Consider the following 22110-nt stretch of genomic DNA (forward strand, 5'->3'; position numbering starts at 1 on the left):
ATTGTCCACTTCTGGTATTTTTTTTTTCAAATTATTACCAAGTCTTGTTCTAGGTGAATTTTTCTAAGATTCTAGATTTCTATTTCCCTCTGGTTATTGCACATGCTTTGTATAAAATAATTATGTACCCATTATGTCCATAATTTTTTTTTCATTTTCATACTTCATAAAAAACATCATTATGTAACGATCATGTATCCATGTTAATATGTTATAATAATTAATGATGACCAACTTCTCATCTAATTACCTTCGTTCTCAATATTGTAAATCCTTAACATGTTAAACTTTTCTACTCCGATAATTAAACAAATCAATATATTAGTATTTCCCAAATTCTGATTTGCGTATGGTTTTCGGAAGTGACCCAAAAACAAATAATTTGGTCTTGAATAGCTATGCCCCGTCCCGGTTAATTATCTTATGTTCTCCATCTGCTTTTCATAGCCAATTCTTATCGCATTGCCTCAGGCTTCCGACATCCAACAAGTTTAGACTGTTTAGTTTTATTAACTTTCTTCGTGTATGACTTTTTTTTACTACTCTTATTCTAAGACATAACAAGTAAAAAGCTCCTTGGTCTAAATCGGATAGCTTGTGGTCTAAGTCAAGAAGCTTTTAATGGTGAAAACTAATTTAATTTCCAAACATAAAATTATTTATTAGTGCTGCATATGCTTCCACAGCCATAAGCTTGCCTTTTTCCAAGCAAAACTCTGTTGGCCATTGAAAAGTTAGGCATTTCTCAGCTGTCTCACCATGTTACTAATTACTCTACAAAGCATATTTGCCTCAATTTTTCCTCCTTTTCACACATCAAAAGTTCCAATTTGGATACATATATAATACTATAATCAATTAATGACTTTCTAAAATCAACCCCACTACCCCATAAACCCATTTTTAATCCTCAAACTCCAAATTAATATTCCATCTTATCATTTTCACCACACTAATAAATACTACTATCCCGAGTCTCATAAAATAGTCACCTTAGAATAGGGGCGGACGTAGAAATAAATAAAGATAAGGGTTGTGATTTTTAAATTTTATTTTAAAATATATTTTTGAGTGTTTTAGATTATTTATAAGGACTTTTACATAATAATTTGCCTTAAATTTGGATAAATTATAAAAGTTTATTAAAGAAAAAAAAATTTAAAATATAATTTTATTAAGTGCTTTAGCCCTACCCATTTTATACATGCGTGTCCGCTCCTGCCTTCGAATGTGACCATTTTATATCTATTTTTACAGGACGAATCAAGAGAACAGTAAATTTTAGTATTTTTAGTTAAAAATGATAGTAGTAAGTAAAAAAAGTCATTATCATATGAAGTGAGGAGGAAGCTCTCTTCTTTTTCATTCTTTTAATTAATCTCAAGATTAACACTGGCAAATATCTGTCAACCATGTCACAATTAACTAAACTTTGACCAAAACTATAGTTCCATTTTCAATCTTATTTCCTACTTACTTCTTTTTTATTTATTTTTTTCAAAAGAATAATCTATAAATACCACCAATTCCAACATCTCCCACAACCTCATCATCCCATTCCCAACACCAAAACAAGCAAAAACTCACTCACAACAAAACCTCAATTTTCCCAAAAATGGTCAAGACAGAAACCAAAATTTCATCGTCATCATCATCGCTGTCGTCGTCGCCGCCACCTCAAAACTCAAAGAAGAGATTCAAGGGAGTGAGAATGAGAAGCTGGGGATCATGGGTCTCCGAGATCAGAGCCCCCAATCAAAAAACAAGGATTTGGCTCGGCTCCTACTCCACGGCGGAGGCGGCGGCGCGAGCCTACGACGCCGCGCTCCTATGCCTCAAGGGCTCCTCCGCCAACCTCAACTTCCCCATATCTTCGATCTCACACATCAAAGCCGATCAAACCATGTCTCCCAAATCAATCCAAAGAATTGCGGCCGCGGCTGCAGCTGCGGCCAGTGCTGAAAATTTAGAAGGTTCTAGAAACCCTAGCCCTCTGTCGCCAATGTCGAGCGAGGGCGAGTCGCCCTCGCTGTCGCCTTCGTGTCAGATCGAAGACGACAGGATTTTGGCGGCGGGGGCGGACTATTTCGAGGACGTGGCGGCGTGGTACAACTTTGATTCCCCGAAGTACAATGAGATGATTAATGGGATGTTTTACGATCCCTTTATGATGGAGGATTATTCTTATGAAGATGGCGATATTCGGTTGTGGAGCTTTTCTTGAATATTTTTTTTTATTATTGTTTATTTATTGGATGATGATCTTCAGTTTATTTTGATGAAGACATTGCTGACTATACATATATGGAGTATAATTTTTGTAATTTATTGAGTTGAAGATTTGGGGTTTCATTTGCAAGAGAGCGAATTTTTCATGGGCTCTTTTGGGTGAATTTGACTCTATACAATAGTTTTGTAGCATTTAAATTTCATATCATATTATATTTTGTAACATTTTAATTCATATTCTCTACATAAATATAGAGTGAAGTTGTGTTTCCATTGAGCTGTTCAAACTTCCAAGGATTATGGATCTTTTAATATGGCATATTAGTTCAAAGCATCTAGAATGACAAGTAAAATTTATTACTCTTTACGAGGTGTAATAGTTGACATATTTTTTAACACGGTTATTTAATAGAAATTACAGTATAAGGGTGTGCGTTCATTATTAATTAACAATGTTAAGTAAATAATGGGACAAGTCAAATGAGATGAAAAGAGTGTTTTTTCATCTATGATTCTCATGTGGCAATAACGTGTGGTTATATTATATATTCTCACTCCATCCCACTTTAACTAGAGCATTTAAAATTCGGCACATAATTTTATATAATACTAGTATTGTTTTATGAATAAAGTGAAGATAATTAAATAAGAGAGAATAGAAAGTAGAGAAGATGTTATTTCTATATTTAAAAATGTGTTATTTAAAGTGGGACATCACAAAAAGGAAAATGTCACTTACGATGGAACGGATGGAGTATTAGTACTACTCCGTATCATGTACTACTACAAATTTTCGATTTTTAGTAAAACTATGCTGCCACATTATAGCTGGTCATACACGTTTGTTTTAGTAAATATACGTAAATCAATATTGATTGCTCTATTTTAATCATTGGTATTAGTGTCAAATCTAATTTTATTGTTTATTTTATAAATTTTATATTTTAGAAAAAATAATCCAAAAAACTTTGTTTGAATAGTATATGGTAGTTATTTAGCATCACTCTTGAACACGTTATAATCTCGTAAACACAATTTAAATGAATGGAGAAATCAATAGGAGAAGTGTTTTTTTTCCCTTTTTTATTAACACTAGTATGTGTTGGTCAATAAATCAATAGGAGATGTTAAATTCACTTAAGATGTCTTGTTGCGACCAAATCGAATTTAAGTTAAGATATGCTAATTATTTAGAGGTTATTGTGGTTTGAAAATAAAATGATAGAAACGACACAAGAGTTATTTCATGATCACATGATTTTGAAGAAGTTTGTGTGACCAATGTCAATATCTGATCCGAAGCCGATTTTGCACATGGAGCTGTCTATTTTTTTAGAGAAGGTGAAAGTGCATGGTTCCATTTCTTTTATTTTCCCTTACATTGTACTTGGTCATGTTCAATTAAAACAAAAATATAAAATTGTTGCAGGTCATCCAACACTATTAAATTGACCAATTTTTTTTTATCGTGTTGTATTAATTGCTAGTAGGTAGGTAGATTTGGCAGGAGAAATAGTTTCTACCCTCCCTACACTTCATCTCAATAGTATCCATATTGTAATGGATAATGATGGTGCTATCACCTATGTAATTAAGAATAACATATTATGAAATATTTGGATAAGTTTATGAAATTGGATTTTTGATAGAGTAGTTATAACCCACAAATAATGACATATTCATGTGGAGATAGGGATAAATCAATTTCACCGCTAACTTATGAGGACCGAAAAACTCCATTAAATTCAGTTTTTTAGGTCGACAACAACTCCTACTCTAATCCTTCGAGATATGGTTCACTTCCATTCTTTGTCTGATCCATTGCCAGCTATAACCGCTGCACCACCTTTGCATCTGACACCAACAACGACCTTTTTCCATTGTGCCTAATCCATGAATTATGTTTCTTGATCCATTATTGCATGTATAGCTTATTGTTTGAAGTTTATTATATTTCAAATTAACATATAATGTGCACCATAGCATCTATTCATCCAGAAAATAGTTGGAAATCACTTCCATTCTTGGTCCGATGCATTGTTAGCGATGACAGTCGCACCACTTCTGTCACCGGCAACAATCTTCTTCATTATGTCCGACCATTTCTCAATGAACTAGTTATTTGAAGTTTGTTTTGCAAACATGTCATGTGCAATATGGAGCATCTATTCATCATAAAATGAATTTCCATTGTTTTCTATATGAGTCTAAATTTGTGATTACCACATGTCAATCTTTGTCTTTGGGGAACCCTAAGCCGCTCTTGTATGTTGCGACATATGACATAACTTTTTCTTTCCTATATTATGCAATATAATCCAAGGACATCGTGGTATTGATCAAATAAGTTAGATCCAATAATGAGAAATTCTTTGTTTATAGTATATAGTTATTACACTGTCCATATGCTCTGTACGTGATTAATCCAACATATTGATATTCGCTTGCGTCATTAAGTTTCATAGATAATGAATCCAATAAACTTTATGATATAATTGAAAACATTTGCAAATACAATTAATCGTTGCAATAATTAAATATATTAAAAAAAATGACGACTGAGAATGTAACTTTTGGCGTGCCTTCTTATTTGGCAAACTAATTAAGGCATCGTGGAAAACTATTTGTCGTTTCTATTTTGGTATATAAATTGAAAAATAGTGTTGTCATGATATTAATTTATCAAAATTATGTAAAACCAAAGTCATTTCTAATTAATACAGTAATAACAGTGGGCTTTATGGATTTGGTGAAATTTTAAAAAAGTTGGCTTTATAGATCATAGAGTTACAAGCCCAATAACAGCAGAGCCCCATAAGCTCATTCCAACAGGTCCATCAATATAAATCAAGATTAATCTAGAACTCATATTTAATTATTTATAGTATCTAAGTATGATTTAGTGAAAAAAATTAAGTACTACTCCCTCCGTTCTATAGTAATAGAGACGTTTCTTTTTTACACGGAGATTAAGAAAAATTGTGTTAGGTGAGTTAAAGTAAATGAGAGTAAAGTGAAAAATGAAAAAGGTAGAGAGATGAAGAGAGAATAAAGTAAGAGAGAGTAAAGTAGGTGTGGAAAAATGTGTTGACTTTTACTAAAAAAGGAAATGACTATATTACTATGGAACGTACCAAAATAGCAAAATAACTCTATTACTATGGGACGGAGTGAGTACTAATGTCTACAGTTTTCACTTTATTAAAATGTCTACAGTTTTCAGCATTTTCACAAGATGTAAAATGTCTACAGTTTTCAGCATTTTCACAAGATGTGCCTCACTATACAAAATTCAATGACAAAAAATTGATTCATTTCGCGTATGAAGTGTTTTTTTTATCAACGCATAAAATAATGTTGTTTAGCAAAATTATCCACAAAATTAAAGAAAACTCGAAATTGGGAATACCAACACTAGTATTATTAACTCTTCATATTTTTTTTTCTCAAGAAAGTCGTTTCATGAATTGAGTGGCAGTTTTATACAGCAAGATAATTTTTACGAGACAAACAAAAAATTGGAGACATTTAATGGACAAAATTAAAATATGAGATAATTTTTCTATATACGCTTAAAACTTTAGACATGAAACACTATAAATTACTAGCAAAAACCAGTTTCTAGGGCATTTTATATGAATGTTTTATTTAAAAAATGAATTATTGATATGTTGTTAAAATATTTTTGTTCGTTACCACTAATCTTAAGTAATGTTTTAAGATAAAACACTTTTATTCTGGTGGAGGGTATTATTGGAAACATATATTAAAAACAAAATGAAAAACATTTTGCCCTCTCTTGACTGAAATACAACTGCAAATTTCACTCAGCCGCTTTAAGAAAAATTTAACCGGCGCTTCATCGGAAGAGAGATGGCTATCACGAAGGAGCAGCTCCTTACTCGTTTACAGGTTCATTTTTATCTTCTAATTATTGGTCGCACTCTTCAATTATTGCAATGGGGCGAAACTTGTGTTCTGGCCAGTTTATGATGCAGACGATATTTCACATTGAATTGGAATTTTGTTTTTTTTTTCGTATGCTTTTATGCTCGCGCAGTAATATAAAGTTAATTTGAGGACGGAGCTTGATCTTGTTTATATGCTTTTTAGTAAATGTAGCGTCGCGGTAGAATCAGCTGTGGATTGATTCACTTGAGCTGATTAATGATATCAAATGCAGCCGTGGAGCTGGATGATTAATTTGATTTTTCCAGTTTACGTGCTCTTGAGGATACTGGATGATTAATTGAAATTAAATCGTTTGTTAATTGTGCTAAATTAGTTAAAGGATGTTAGTTTATGGAAAAATACGTTTGTTATCAGAAATTGAACAATTTGTAAGACATGAATTTTCTGCAGTATGTATTTTGTTTAATTTATCCAGTGTATTGACTATTAAACAGCTGCAGATAATCTGCAGGGTTATTATTTGCGTCTATTCTGGAAATACTGCTTTGAAGTTAGGAAACTTGAAACATTACTGCTTAGTTTTTAATCTCGTTGCTACTTTATCTTCAGGAGCTTCAAATAGGTTTCTCCCAGTATGAGCATCCTGTTGTATTGACAGTGGAAGCACAGGTAACAGACCGTTGAAGCTATTCATTTGTATATCGAATTTTCTAATTTGACGTGATCTTGTTGTTTGCACCAGGCGAAATATGTTGGGAACGAGAAAGGTGCACTGAGCAAGAATTTGTTCTTGAAGGTTAGATAGTGATGATAAATGCTTAATTTTTCGTTCTTGCTTATTTATATCAAAGTCTTCAATGTTTGCTCTCTGTTATAATCAGGACAAGAAACAGAGATACTATATTGTTTCTGCTTTGGCGGACACGAAGGTGGATCTGAAAGGTATATATGATTTTTTTCACCGATTTTCCACATGTTTCTCATAGGCTCATTGCTATGTTATGTTCCATAAAGTTTGGTGTCTGAAGATAAGGAACTTTGTAATGTCAATTTACTAATTCATGTTGGACTCTCAATTTGAACCACACAGTTCTGTCTCAGAGACTTGGTCTGGGGAAAGGAGGTGTAAGAATGGCTCCAGAAGAGGCACTTTCAGAGATTCTTCACGTATGTCTGTCTTCTTTTATTGATGATGTTATTAACAGACTTATTTGAATAGTGAGATTTTTTTTTTAACTATCACTAGATTTTATGTGAATTATACTTAATACAGCTAGATTTTTTTCCAAGGGAATAATATCCTTAAATCTAGTTCTGTTAGCTCACACTACTATTTGCTGGTTGATTAAGGTTATCTAAGTTTTTCTTGATTTCTATGAACTCATTATGAGCATTTAGTATTTTACTATTTTTTGTATGTGAATATCAGTTCACACTTGGGAGCAAATCAAGTCGTGATCAACTATTCTATATTTTATTATGTAAATTGAGGGGGCATTTTGCACCGAAGGAGATATGAAATGTGCCAAATTTAGCTATCATACAGTGTTTTCAAGAAAATTATATCGAAAAGAATTTTTTTGAGGTAGTCAAGTTTAACTATTGATTTTTCATTGAAGTGATAATTTTTATGATATTACATTCTTTTTAATAAATAACGTCTATTTTTTTTAAAAAAAATTAGTTTCCCTAGGGAGTAGGGGCATACATTTTCTTGCTGTGTCGCTGAGTAGGATATTCATCTAAATATCTTGATGCACTTACTGATTCTAATGATAAATTGGCTTATAGCTATTTGCATTTATTTTATTGTAATAGGTGCCCCTTGGTTGTGTTACACCCTTTGCACTTGTGAATGAATCGGCCAGGTACATTTCATTTTGTTTTTTTGGGCTCATCAATGTATGAAAAGTTCTTACTGCATTTCTCTGGAATATGAAATTGCATATTGAAATAGTTCCTTTTTGCTTTTGTGAAGGAATGTGTCTTTGTTGTTAGATAAAGGATTTAAAAGTCAAGAACGCTGTTTCTTCCATCCATTGTCAAATGACATGTCAATTGGTAAGTGATAATAGTATTTATATTATTTTGAGTTGAATAAGGTTCTTGCTTGTACACATTGGATTTTGAGAACTGGATCACCAAAAGAGGAACTGTCCAGAGAATTTTCACACATGCAGTATATGGAGTGTTTTGCTGGAAATAATAGGGGAGTATTTGGAGAATTGAGTCTTTGATTGTTCAAGGAAGAGGCTGAAAATCAAATTTGTGATGTGGGGTGCAGGAGTGAGGATTTTTTGTTAAAAATCGACTGGAATGTAATGCTTGTATAATAGGATATGCTAGATGAGTTTCTGCATATTTCTAATAATAAAATCCATAATAAAAAAGGTAAATTTCACTTTCTAGCCCAAAGTATGCATGTATTGTTTGTTTTGAATTTCCCACACTTAAGAAAAATTAGTACTCCCTCCGTCCCATAGAAATAGGCCATATTTCCTTTTTCGTCCGTCCCATACAAATAGTCCATATCCATTTATGGAAACCCCTTTCCCCTTTTCTCCTTCTTTTTCCTTTATCATTTATGGACCCCACTATCCACTACACAATTTCAACTACTTTTTCTCATTCTCTCTTACTTTACCAATTGCATATTAAAACTTGTGCCAACCCCAAATGGCCTATTTCTATGGGACAGAGGAGTACTAATTACTAAGTAAATGTTAGATTCGAATTCTGGGACCTGCCACTTTCCTGGAACTGAAGTTATGTTGGTGACTGGGAATCTGCTTGGAAATTGTAGAAAATAGAATTCTAATGCCTCTGCATATTTTTGATTGTCAGTAGGACTTTTTTGGTACTGGATAAGTGCGCCTATCCTGTAATCAAAGTGAATTATTTGCTACTAGTCTATCGTTATCAAAACTATAGAATATTTAGGATAAAACATGCTTACTTTGAGCTAGAAAGTGATATCTACCTTTTAAAACTACACAGATAAAGAAATCAAGAAAGATAAGACATTTACCAGCATAGGCTTCGGTATCCCTCAATGTGCTTATCCATAATAGTTCAATAGCACTGTCAAAGCATCTGCAGCCTAAAACTTCGAATAATCCTAACATTTGATCTCAAGATCTTGTCTCTTAACACTTTTTATTTGCTCAACAGCTCTAAATGCCCATGATCTTGACAAGTTTCTGAATTCTATTGGAAAAACCCCTGCATATGTTGATCTGGAGGTAATATTTTGTTAATTTGACATTTGCTTACTTTCTCACTATTATTATTCATGTTGAACTTTGGGGCGGTTTTCACAGGCTACCCCTACTGTAGGGAAGGATCAACCTCCAGATCTAGCTGGTCTTGTCCCATCTGATTCACCAGTCTCAGCCGATCCTCTTGTAAAACAGGAATCTTCTAAAGGTCTGGAGAAAAATCACACATCCTCAGATAAGCAACCAGTAATTGCCGCAGGTATATTTTCTGCCGCATCTTTACTTTTTGGTTAAAATATGCTGTATGAGTTCAACCTTTTACGATTATGTACTCAGGTTATGTTCTAAGGTTTACACTTCACTATCATGGATCAGGTTAATATATTTGGTACACATCTTAGCAATATGCACGGAATCAGCTTATATCAAGTACCTTTTTGAATAACTAACAGAATCACTTAACGATAAATATGGTAGGCCTAATGATTAATGTGTTTGGCTGTATAAGGGGATATTTTTATTTATGAAGTGAGTTAATGTGAGTGTGTTTTTTGATGGGAAGCTGTTGATCTTTGATTGAATACTAGATGCACAATTTCCTTTTAGATCCGCAAGGGGAGTTTCTTTCTTTCATTCTTTTTTTCTTATTCTTCTCACTTCTCCTTTAAGGCCGTGTATAGCGAATGAAGCATGAAAGTTGATATCCAATTCTTAATTTTATATAGGGGCGAAACCTGCAAAACCATCCAATACTTCTACAAAGGAGAAACCATCTGGCCCGGTAAACACGTCGATCACTTACGCTGACCCTAATAAATTTGTTGAAGAGATTCTGGAACAGACTAGAACCATAGTTCTCTCAGAGGTCAGTTAAAATTGTCTTCTTAATGTGTTAGTAAAGGATGCGTCTGTGCATCTAACCATATTCCACTACAGATAAAGGAGGAGGAGAACATAGAGAAATATCGGGAGCAACTTGCAACTATTGTTTCTAACAATATAAGCAAACAACTTAGCATTGAGCTGAAGAACCTTGCTGTGAGTGTCAAATATCCTCAGATTCCTGTTACATATATATAACTCTAATTTATGCACTGATAGCTTTCAAGCGCGAAGTGGTTCGATTGATTTATAATTGCATACAAATTGTTGCAGATAATATTCAAGAACACAGCATATACAGAAGGCTTCAAAGCTGGTATTCATCATCAGCCGAAGAGAATGTAAAGTTGTCCTCATTTACAGAAAATGCATAGAAACCAATTATCAGAGGAAAAGCTAACTGGTGAAATATGAACAGAAATGTTTGGTTTCATTTTTTTGTATGCAATTCGACTCGAGTGATGTGATTATTTAATCAGATATATGACGACAATTCTTAATTTTAAGTTTCCTGTTGCCTTCTATAATACATCATCACTACTGATCTTGAACATTCATCTTGTGTCTCTTTGCTGTGTGCTCTACATTATATTACACCTCCATGATTCAGCTGCTGAATACAGGTAGATATAACTAATTTCATGTCAGTAGAATCGACAGTTTGATGTCCATGTGTACAGTTTTCTTTGCAGTCCGTTCTTTGTTTAGTTCAATTCTCACCCTGGTGATGTCTGGCCCCATCTCCACGCGGGCGAAGTGGCCGATATCTGGAGCGGAACGGCCACATCCCTGCCAGCCGCCTCAGCAGTGGGAACCTCCTATCTTCAACATGAATTTGGATGGATTCACCTTCACAACTTTGGTTATGAATCTCGACTTCATGACGGCATACTGGGCAAGAATTATGGAGCCTCAGCCATGGAACAATGCAGTCAGAATGAAAGATATGTTTGCATGGTAACTGTCTTGCTTCCAACCCTACTTCTAATTCTTCCTTGCAAACTGGGCATTCCGTGTCTGTCTCCAGATGTGTTTGTGCAATTTTAATTGTTGGAATAGCATCAATAGCTGAATCTGGAGCTGGTGGCGGGCCGGCCCTGTCGTTCTGAGTTATCTCCTCGATGAGCCCTTGCAGTCCCAGCCCGTTGAAGTAGTTTCTAGGGTCTGCTCCCTGTGGGATTAGCCTTTCCCTCGGCCTGTTTCTGTTTGCAGGGATACGGCCAGTGGGCCGGAGAACAATCCAGTTTCTGGGCCGGGCTATAATCCCTCTTTCCGGACCCCAATCGTCACCGCCCTCCTCATCAATCGAACGCCTCCTCCTTCGGAACCAGCTTCGGTGTCCTGCCTCTTCCGGCTCCCTATAACGTCGTCTTTGCCGCCCAAGTCCCCGCGTTTGGCCCGTAAGTGAGTGAGGATCAATCATGAGGGCCAGCGCTTCGACAATTCGTGCCTCCGGTGAGGGATCGAATGTGGTGATTTCAAGAATGGGTTGGGGCCTCGCCAAGTCGACTTCGTAGAGAAATTGGCCATAGCAACGGGGGCAGATGGTACTGGATGGGTATTCGGACACGGCCCAGACTGTACGATGACACTGGTAACACCAGTAGAGTTTTTCGGACGATGCATCGTTGCCGTTGGCTCTTGGAGGGCTCAAAGACATGGATTGTCTGTAATATAATTATGCAGAAAATGGAAAGATAGCTGAAATAGGAGATGCATGGGTTAAATATATGGGATTAAGAAAGAGTATTGTTGAGTGTAAGGGAAAAAGGATGGCTTATTAAAGCTGCATGAAGAGATTCCCACTTTGTTTCTGCTTCTTAAGAAAGTAAAGCATTACAAAGAAGATGGAAGTCCTCTTGTCTGGTTTGAGGTGTGAATATAATGGACTCGTTTGATAAAAAAGATGGGATATGAGAAGATATGTAAAACAAGATAATAAATACGGGTTTCATGTCAAGATATGCAAAGATATGATTTTTTCCGTTGTTGTTTGATAGAAAAGAAATTATCTAAATTTGTATTGTATATTAAATAACAATGCTTAACTTGACAAATTGGCAGGATACATAAACATAGTTAATGTTATAATTTTGGTAAGATTGGATAGAGCCTTGTCTTATATTGGGCTTTGAGTTAGGGTTAATTATGATATCAAACAATTGGAAATGTCCATATATAATTCTCAATCTTGGTATTATTAACTTATCAAACACGCAATGGTTATTGAAGGGTTATACCATCGGATCAATGCGGATTTAGCAAAAAACTTGAGGGGGTTTAGTAGTTTGTAGTTAGCATTAAAAATTATTAATTATATCTTAATAATTCGTAATTACTACTTCCTCTGTTCTATCATAGTTGAGTCATTTTTTTATTTTGAAAAGTTTCTTTATAGTTGAGTTATTTCTCTATATGATAATAATCAACTTACTTATCTTTTACTACTTCATTCTCTTTTTTACTCTATTCTATCAATTTTATTCACTTATCTACTTTTTCTCGTTTCTTACTTTTCTCCCTCTATTTAATATAATAAACATTTTTTAATTCTTTGTATCAAAAGGAAATACCTCAGCTATGGCAGAATGGAGAAAGTACTATTTAGTAGGGAGTAGTATTAATTTAGTTATATCCCAAGACTTTCTTGAGGGCCTAATTATCCGTGGTTATCTTTGATTTATGGAAGAAGAATATGTCAAAAAATGGGTCCTCTTATATTACATATAGTATCATAATTCAAAATTAAGATAAAATCTACACTCTTAGATTTTAAAATAAATGGATGAGATTAAATCTTATAAATTTCAATAAATAGATAAATATCAATAAAGGGGTAAGATCGTCATTTAGTTAACATATTATAATTTTCATGGTTTTTTATTATATCAACATAGTGCATTATAAATATAACAAAGTGACATGAAAATCTCAACACAAGTATCAGAAAATATCAACATAGTTTTATTGATATTGTACATGCATAATATTGAGATTGTTTGATGTATTTATTGATAAAAATCTGTTTATCAATGTATACGAAAACCGAAATAAAAATGATCAAATTTCACCATTCGAACGTCGTCAGAACATATGCAATTGAGATCTCGTTAAAATTCTTATAAAATTATCTTTAATTTGATATATTTTTGTGAAAAAATAATTTAAATCGAGAGAATTACGTAAATTCAAAATTTTGAGATGATTTTGAAGAGAAAAAGTAGTTAGTTTTAACTACTCCATCTGGCTCATAAAAGTTGAGTCACTTCATTTTTTTTGCACTCGTTTCGAAAAAATCATAATAAATAGTTAAAATGGATAATTAGTAAAATAATATCGAGAATAACGTGATCATCCCCTGTCAAAAATTTCAATAAACTTTTGAAATTACTTTCCAATAAAGTGAAAAAAGAAAACCACTTTTTTTTCTTGTTTATTCACTTCACAAGGTAAATTACTTTCACCAAAATAATGCAAATCATGTTTATTGATTATAGTAATAATTAGTCTTTATCAAATTTCTCATTACTCAAGTTTTCCCGGTTGGTCGGTTAACTGACTATATAAAGATGCACAAACTTTAATTGGAACTGAGGTTGGGATGGATTCGATTAGCCAACTAATTGATCAGTTAATTAGTTAATTAAACATAACTAAATTAATAATTTAAAAAATTTATTATACTATTAGAATCTTATCATGGACCATTGTCATTTGAATTTGTATAGATTACACAAAATATGTTTCTTATATGGAGCATACTTATTTTATAACAATACACTCTTATTAGTTTTTTCCCATGTTATATAAAAGTAGACTATTTTAGTCATTTTTATTTATTCCTTAAAGTTAAACTAATTTTAAATATGGAAACTTTTATACAACTAAATAGTGAATTGAACTATTTTTTTTAGTTTGGCCTTGGAAATTATGAACTTTTTTCTAATTTAGAAAATATTTGAGTAACATTACTATTACACATAATTTTATTTACCACTTATATCATTACAATCCAACCGAACACTACTAATAATGTGGATCACGCTATCAACTAACATTATTTTCACCATCTTTTTTTTTAATCTCTCTTATTTTATCAAATTTACATTACAATCCGTGGCCTACCAAAAGTTCATACGTACTTATTTATAAAGAATGGAGAGTAATGTAGACCACACAATTTACTATATAATACTACTTTTATTATTTTTTCTTTTTCTCTCTCTTACTTTATTATTTATTTATGGAGTGAATATTAAAATCCAAGCTATTTCAAGTTGTGTTGCATCTTCAACCGACGTGGGTTAGTTTTCTTTTTTCCCTCGAACACTTTCTTCTCCCTATATATTCATTTCACCGTAACTTCTTCACAATTCTCCTTTGCTAACATTAGAGTAGGCATACTTTTATTCATTCTGTAAGTTGATCGAAAAAGTATAGCATCTATAGTGGCCAACACCATTTTTGTGTAATTTTGCGAGTGAAATGAAAAGTAGCGGATATAAAATATTTTTTGAGTTGAATTTAGTATAAATAATTAGAATAAAATCACTATTTAACATTACATTTATAGTCAAATGGATTTGGGTTTAGTCTGGGGCAGACCTACATAGATATATGGGTACATTGGGGTCCTTGGAATCCCAAGCTTCCCAACCCATTTGAGATATGCCTATAAGTATTATAAATATAAAAAATAATTTACCAATTCAGTTCATGTGGTTGGCCTTTCAACTTGTATCACGAAGTGTGGTGTTCGATCCCTGGTACTTTCCATATGTGTTAGGGAGAATTTGAATATTGAACAAAACGGATAATCTGAAAGTCGTGAAGATATCACTTTCAGATCAAATCAATTTCGGTGGTTCTACCAAAATATTTGATCGGATAAAATTCAGAAGATTTCAGAACTATAGTATGTTGATATTCGAGAGTGTTTTGAACCAGAAGAATCGATCAGATTTTGAAGAAGACGAACCAGTGCACCTGCTGATGAAACAATGCATCTGTTGGGAAAATAACCGAAAATAACTAATTTTCAAAAGGTTTTCGAAATTGCAAATTAGTCCTTTGACTTTCAGAAATTACATTTTCGGATGAATTTCTTATACAAACTTATATGATGTCTCATTACGACAATACTGATCGATCAAGTTAATCCAATTACACTAAAATTACCAACAATATGTATCTTTAATATCCAGCGTCGACATACTTTGTGAGTTTCAACTTCACAACTAAAGAATCTTGCTTCTTATAATATGTCTTTGTGAGTTTCAACATTCTTTGCAAACGATCCCAGTAGGAGATTTTAAGAAATTATGAATAATAATAATTATGTCTTTTGTCTAGTCTCCTTTATATAGAGTTATGATAGGCCAATGATGGGCCGGATTAGGGATCTATAGAGTTATGATGAGCCAGATATCCATTAATTAATTAAAGTCTGCTATGGACTAAATTAATTAACATCTTATTTACTCCAAGAGTTGACTCAGTAAGAAACACTTATTTATTATTCATGGAATAATTAAATTCCAACTGGTCAGTTTTCCGAATAATAAAACCTTGTTGACTCAACAAGAAACACTTATTTATTATTCATGGAATAATTAAATTCCAACTGGCCAGTTTTTCTAGAATAATAAAACCTTGTTTCGAGCTCCTCCTGGGGACATTATCAAACCAGACTCACCAGACGCGTGATTCAATATTATAGCAATCCTAGCACCGCTAGACATTAATTACCACTACCTCAAGATATCAGGATTATTGAGTTGCGAAAAACCCGTAGTTTATCAAGACCTGGTCTTTCAGTAGATAGCATAAAGACACTTCTTGGTGTTAGATCCATTCAGTGCTATACCACACCAATGTCATCGCGATATGTAGGCAAAACCTATCTAGGTTGTGAAATTCTTATTTCTCTTTTGCAAAACATTGCATAGAATCGACCCTAGTTATTTTAAAGTGGACGACGCCCACAACCAGTCTACTAAGCAAAAGACTTAGGCTTTGTTTGCTTCTTATATATTTAAATATTTGTAAAACATCTTAAAAATGCACAAGCAAACACAATGTAATAATAATATTGATTCTATTCGTGCGAAACTTGCTCGAATAATACTAAATCAGGTTAAAAGTGGATTATAGAATTTTTGAATACAAGCAACATTCTATCCGTGCTCGAAACATGCTTTTCAATATACCAAACCTAACTGTAATTAATTATATTTATATACAGACAAATCCAAATAAAATATTAAAAATTTCATCTAATATTATTTTATTTAAAAGATACAATTGTACTTCTTTGCAATTTTTTATTTCACGGTAGAAACGAAACCTATCCTATCTTTATGAGAACGAGTTTGTAGGGTCTTAGATGTTGGTCATCGTAATTGATATTGATAAGGCTAATTTCATGCATTGGTTATAGGATAAATTCTGTAATTTCCTGGGTTTAACAAAGTTTTATAAGCCAGGTGTGTAGAGAAAACGTCAACCCCAGGAAGAAAGAAGGGATTACCTGAAGGAAGAAGCTGGCGGGAAAAAGTGAGCAGAAAAAGGAAAGAGTTTACTAGACGAAGGAGCATCCATGAGGAGGGAAAAATGGGAAACACTAGGAAGAGTCTAGAAGCTCCGCCCCTTATAAATAAGAGCATGCGTTCAACATGAAGGCAGTCCTCCTTTTGCATCATCAGCTCTTAGCTTAGCTTTTCCATTTCTCTTCACACACACTTTTAGGAGAATCATCTTAGGGGTTCACGTCTCAGTTCAGTCGTTGTGTAACACCGTCTCCACGAGAGGCGAAGATACAATCCTTTATTTGCTTTTGTTTGTGTTTCGGATTTCCCGAGTCTTCGGTGTTCGAAGCTCGGTCGTGTTTTGCTACTTTCTCGTTGGATATTGCGTATTTTGCTATGAGATTTGCTACTATGGTTTCGGTTATGTTATTGTTGCATTATCTGTTTGTTTTTGGTGGATATTGTTGATTAATCTGAGGTGGAGTTTGAATTGCATGGAGATTTGTAGTTGATCGGTTGAATCTGGTTGAACTTGCGAAGATCGGAGATGGAAATTGTGTTGGATTGTTGTGGATGGCTTGAATCCGGAGTGGATGAAGCATCCGGCGTGTAGATCTGTTCGTGTTTGCATAGTTGTGATATTTTAATTCTGTTTACTTGTTTACCTCGTCTAGTAATCGTAGATCTGCTTTCGTTTCAGTAGTTCTTTGTGTTAATCGGTTTAATTTCATTTGCCCTGTTTCGATCCTTGCTTTGCTATGTTTTTCATCTGTTATTTCGTGATAAAAGTTAGAGAAGATGATGTCGCTGTTAGTTAGTCCTTTAGTTGGTTAATCTGCAGCTTTTTTCCGTCGTACTATGCCGTTTAGGGAAATGGTCCCCACATGCTACGCTTTCTTGTGTCTAGGTTAGTTTAGGAAGCCGTTTACCCCGTCTAGTAGTAATTTCAAGCTCATTTGGTCACTATTATGCATGTTCTGTTATCTCTGCCTAGATCTAGCTGTTAGGATAGGACATTTCATTTCCAGAGTCTAGGAATGAAATCTCAACCCCGAGGTATAGTTTCCAGGTCTTTTAACATGTTTACTTACGCATCTGTCTCTGTGGATTCGATCCCTACTTCCTTGAACTAATCTTTTTAGCATAGCGGGTTGAGGGTTTTGTAGGGAGAAGGAAGTGATTGTGTGCCCAACGACAGGTAACCCGAGGATTCTCTGAGTTCCTAGACCCAGTGTCTAGTGGATTCTCAGGGAAGTTCCATTTTACAAAACAACACACAGCACTCTCGCATTCGCTCTTCAGATATTATCATTCGTTTTCAAGAATTAAAGAAATAGAAGATGACTACTCTGACTGCGATGGGGTTGGAATGCGGATGGATTTGTAGACTTACTTCACATCTATAGATCTATATAATGATAGTATTGGTTAAGTTTATAAGTGCATCTAAATATAATAATGGAAATCGAACTAGTTTTTTTTTATTTACCAATTATCGATTATTGTTAATACTATGATAAGATTTATATTACCTTTAATTTGATATTCTTGTATAATTAGTAATTTCATTTATAATCTATATTTTTGTACTATCATATTTATTGATCTCTATAATTATATATCCATGCATATACTGATATTTATTTTGGTCGAATTACACAATTCATATAAATTAGTGATATTTATACTTACCTATGTTTCCAATCAATGACTAAGATCTCAACAGTACATTTTAATCTTATAGACATCAGCAGCTAGTTAAAACTTTCCTTAAAATATACCTGCATCCTTCTTTCTAGTTTTTGACTAAGGTAGAAAAAGTTTCTAAAACTTAAAATCCCTTCCTCACATAATAAAAGTCACATTTTGTCATTTCAGTTCGTCCTATAATAAGAATCACATTTCATTTACCATAGATGGTAAGTAGATCCAACATTCCACGTACTCACTTCATTCACATTCTATTATAAAACTAATACTCTCTCCGTCCGCGATTAGGAGTCCCGATCACTTTTGCGCACCCCTTTTATAAAAATGATAAAAAATAGTTGAAGTGGAGAAATGGTAAAGTAAAATAGAGAATAATGTTGAGAAGACTTTTGTCAACATTATTCTCCCTCTTACTTTACCATTTATCCACTTTAACTATTTTTTATGATTTTTGTAAAACGGGTGTGCAAAAGTGACCGGGACTCCTAATCGCGGACCGAGGGAGTATAAAATAGTGGACCTTATATTCTACTAATTTTTCCAATCCACCATTCTTTACATTTCTTAGAGTCCGTGTTTACACTAAATGTGACTCCTATTGTGGGACAGAGGGAGCACTACCTTTTATTCATGAGGTGCTGTACTTCTTTACGACACCGTATTGATACAAAATTCAGTTGAAAAATTGAAAACTTGCGGATATAATAATTTGGAGTTTTGGACTTGGAATTATTGTAAGATGGAAAGATAACTATAGGACTTGCTTATAGATTTAATTTGGGTGAATACTACTTGTGTTTAAGAGTGTACTATGTTTTAGTATTTAATTTTATATACTAGCATAAATTATGAATGCACCTGAAATGATATTTGTGAATTTTTGGTTACTAAATAAAAACAAAAAAAAGTATAAAAAAGTCAAGCTTAGCTATGAGCGGCTAAGGCCACAAATGCAACAAACTAAATCACCCAAACCAAAAATATACGCATCATCAAATGCACTCCAAATCTCGAGAATTGGTATTTGTAAATGGATATGGTCATATGGAGATGTACAATTCACACCATAAAAGTTTATTTACTAAAATTGTACTACTATATAAATATTGCAAGCACCGTCTATTTATAATTGCTGAATTTATTTACGGAGAGGAAATAACTTTGGGCGGATAAAAATTTCTAAATAGTTTGCCTAAATGATTTTTTTTTACATAAAATTGTATATCAGATTAACTCTTGTTTGGATTGAGTATTATAGTGGTAGTATGTTTTAGCATTTGAAGAAGTAGCTATCTTTTAAAATTCAGGAGACATGCTTTTATTTCTAACTTAATAGCAATCAAATGTTTATATTTCATAGCCCAATAGCAAAATAAAGTAGCAGAACTGGGCTTGCATCTTTAGCCCATTTTCTTTACTATAGATCAATTTTCTCTTTTTTTCATTTGCATGGTTGAAGATGTTATAATAAAAATATGTCTACTCATTTTCCATGTTTTTATTGTTCACCCTTGTTGGTTGTTGTGATGTGCTTCCCTTCTCGATGATTGTAGCGTTCTTGCTATCGAGTTCTATATCTCGGTGTTTTTGTTTTGTTTCAGTTGGGCCCCTTTTGCTGTGTAGGTAGACGGTAGAGCTTGTTGATGTCGTACGTTGTCTTTAGGTGTTGTTAATTTTTAGTGTTCCGCATATGTTAACGAGGATCCCCATGTTTAGTGGAGTATGTCTGTTATAAAAAAAAGTAGTAGTAGTAGTAGTACTACTACTACTATTTTTACTATGACTAACCCTAAAATACAAAAGCACACTTGATCAAATCTAGACTAATTTTAGGCCCAACATATTTTATTTTCTAGAGAAGTTTTTACAAAAAAAGAATAGAAAAACAGAGTGAATGTTCCGTTGCGGAGGCAGGCCATTTATTCTTCAATAACTCAAATAAAAGTTAAATTATATAGTACTAAAGTCTTAGTGAAACACAGGAACTGAATGTGTATTAATTAATGGATTTGGTCAATGATTTCTGTGTTATATATATACAGTATCAGAAGCCTAACGTTACATTCTACAAAATCATCACATGGTTTTTGCAGTACAACATACTGCCATTAATGTTTTGTGTCAAATTCACAACCAACTTTTTCATACAACATAATATTTCAATGAAGCTTTTCTTCCTCATATCAGTTGACCAATATCATAGTTATATTCCAATTTTTATACATGCATACAAATTACTAGAGAAATATATTATGCGTCAAGAACATAATTATATATAGTATGCAATCAATTTAATTTTTTTAATTAAATGATTTAAGATATCAATTTATTGATTGAAGTTGAAAGCGAAGTAATTTACAAAGAGGCCGGCCGTTGCTAACATTGATTTGATAAGTAGTATATTTATATTGAAGTAGCATTATATTAATATTTAAATATTATGGAGGGTGATTATGCCCTCGAGTTTAACTTTCACGGAAATAAATGTATTAATTTAGTTGTAAATTTCAACACTTATCTTATCTGCTTCAAACAGTCAAAAGTTGCATGATTGAACTTACTTTAGTTCGATTAGATAGTTTTATATTTTATTGGGTGTATAATTATTCATGACTTAACAAAATTCTACTATTCGTATCAAGGTTTAGCGGTACATATAGTTAATTTATTCACAACCCTTTCCAGCCTTAGAAATGTAATAATAAGGAAAATTCACATATTTTAACACCATCAAAACAATATATAATGTCGTTCTTTTATGTATTTTTAAGAAAATATAAAAAACTATAAAAAAAAAACGATGTCATTTTTACGAGTAATTGTGTCTCGAATTTGAAGATAGCAACTTGACACGTTACATGTGAATTTCGATGTTAACTGGACTATTCATAAAGAGAAATTCACCATCGTCCATAAATCTATATAGTAGAAGTAGATTCCTAAAATTATATCATAGATCTGCCACTTAATAACAACTAGATTATAAGATAAATGTATCATGACACACTACTACATCCTATCCATACAAAACAAAAGTAAAAGTCAATATAAATATTTAATGATACAATCATGCAAACCTAAAAATATACTAATGGTAATCTTAGGTAATTAGATGGTAATCAAGAAGATGATTTTTGTGACACCTTCATTAAATAGAATCAAAATCTAGTAGACCGACATTTGTTTTAAAGTCAAAAAGTTGGACTGTATTAGGTGACTTACCCTCAATTACCAAATTATTTGATGGAGATATTATTCATCTAGATCCATTATCTTTGCCACTTTTATTAAGTCAGATTCATAAACTTTTGGACTTTTCAAATATTTGAAAAATACATTCAAAATTTTCAAATACAATTAATGAGATAAGAAAATAAAAGTCACTTTAGATGTTTGCATTTACTGAACCGTTTGGGAAGTTTCAATTTTAATACTACTAGAGAATGGAGACGACATAAATGAGAGTTATAATTCAATATCAAAGTCTACTTAGAATAAACAAATAGCTAGAAAAAATAGATAATCTTTATATTCAAAATTGGGAAAAATATTTTAAAAAATTGTAAATATTAATAATTTCGGATTAATCCTGTAACTTTAAAATTGATTGATGATCAATTGAGCATCCTAAA

At 32.9% G+C, this 22110-nt stretch overlaps 2 protein-coding genes and 1 pseudogene across 2 annotated transcripts; 2 read left to right on the top strand and 1 right to left on the bottom strand.

The window, feature by feature from the left end:
* Positions 1–1559: 1559 nt before the first annotated feature.
* Positions 1560–2502, top strand: LOC125208396 (ethylene-responsive transcription factor ERF014 pseudogene; annotated as a pseudogene).
* A 3491-nt stretch (positions 2503–5993) lies between these two features.
* On the top strand, positions 5994–10747 carry LOC125203236 (YbaK/aminoacyl-tRNA synthetase-associated domain-containing protein). The gene is made up of 12 exons (XM_048101548.2): positions 5994–6141; positions 6751–6810; positions 6884–6937; positions 7023–7083; positions 7232–7308; positions 7960–8009; positions 8120–8202; positions 9313–9383; positions 9462–9618; positions 10085–10224; positions 10296–10397; positions 10515–10747. The coding sequence occupies exons 1-12, from the start codon at positions 6103–6105 to the stop codon at positions 10584–10586; spliced, it is 966 nt and encodes a 321-aa protein (XP_047957505.2). The 5' UTR covers positions 5994–6102; the 3' UTR covers positions 10587–10747.
* A 175-nt stretch (positions 10748–10922) lies between these two features.
* Positions 10923–12045, bottom strand: LOC125203237 (E3 ubiquitin-protein ligase RZF1-like). Its single transcript, XM_048101549.2, has one exon. It carries the CDS (start codon positions 11899–11901, stop codon positions 10951–10953), a length of 951 nt encoding a protein of 316 aa, XP_047957506.2. The 5' UTR covers positions 11902–12045; the 3' UTR covers positions 10923–10950.
* Between the last annotated feature and the right edge of the window lie 10065 nt (positions 12046–22110).

This window comes from Salvia hispanica, chromosome 6 (assembly GCF_029641045.1).
Source record: "Salvia hispanica isolate PSC_SH4W2 chromosome 6, Shi_PSC_v1, whole genome shotgun sequence".
Classification (NCBI taxonomy): domain Eukaryota; kingdom Viridiplantae; phylum Streptophyta; class Magnoliopsida; order Lamiales; family Lamiaceae; genus Salvia; species Salvia hispanica.

Bases quoted from the DNA above. Each gene is read 5' to 3' on its own strand.
- LOC125203237 (XM_048101549.2), bottom strand. From the start codon at position 11,901: ATGTCTTTGAGCCCTCCAAGAGCCAACGGCAACGATGCATCGTCCGAA.
- LOC125203236 (XM_048101548.2), top strand. From the start codon at position 6,103: ATGGCTATCACGAAGGAGCAGCTCCTTACTCGTTTACAG. The intron at 6,142-6,750 runs GTTCATTTTTAT...CTTTATCTTCAG, and splicing joins AGCTCCTTACTCGTTTACAG to GAGCTTCAAATAGGTTTCTC. The intron at 7,309-7,959 runs GTATGTCTGTCT...TTATTGTAATAG, and splicing joins CACTTTCAGAGATTCTTCAC to GTGCCCCTTGGTTGTGTTAC.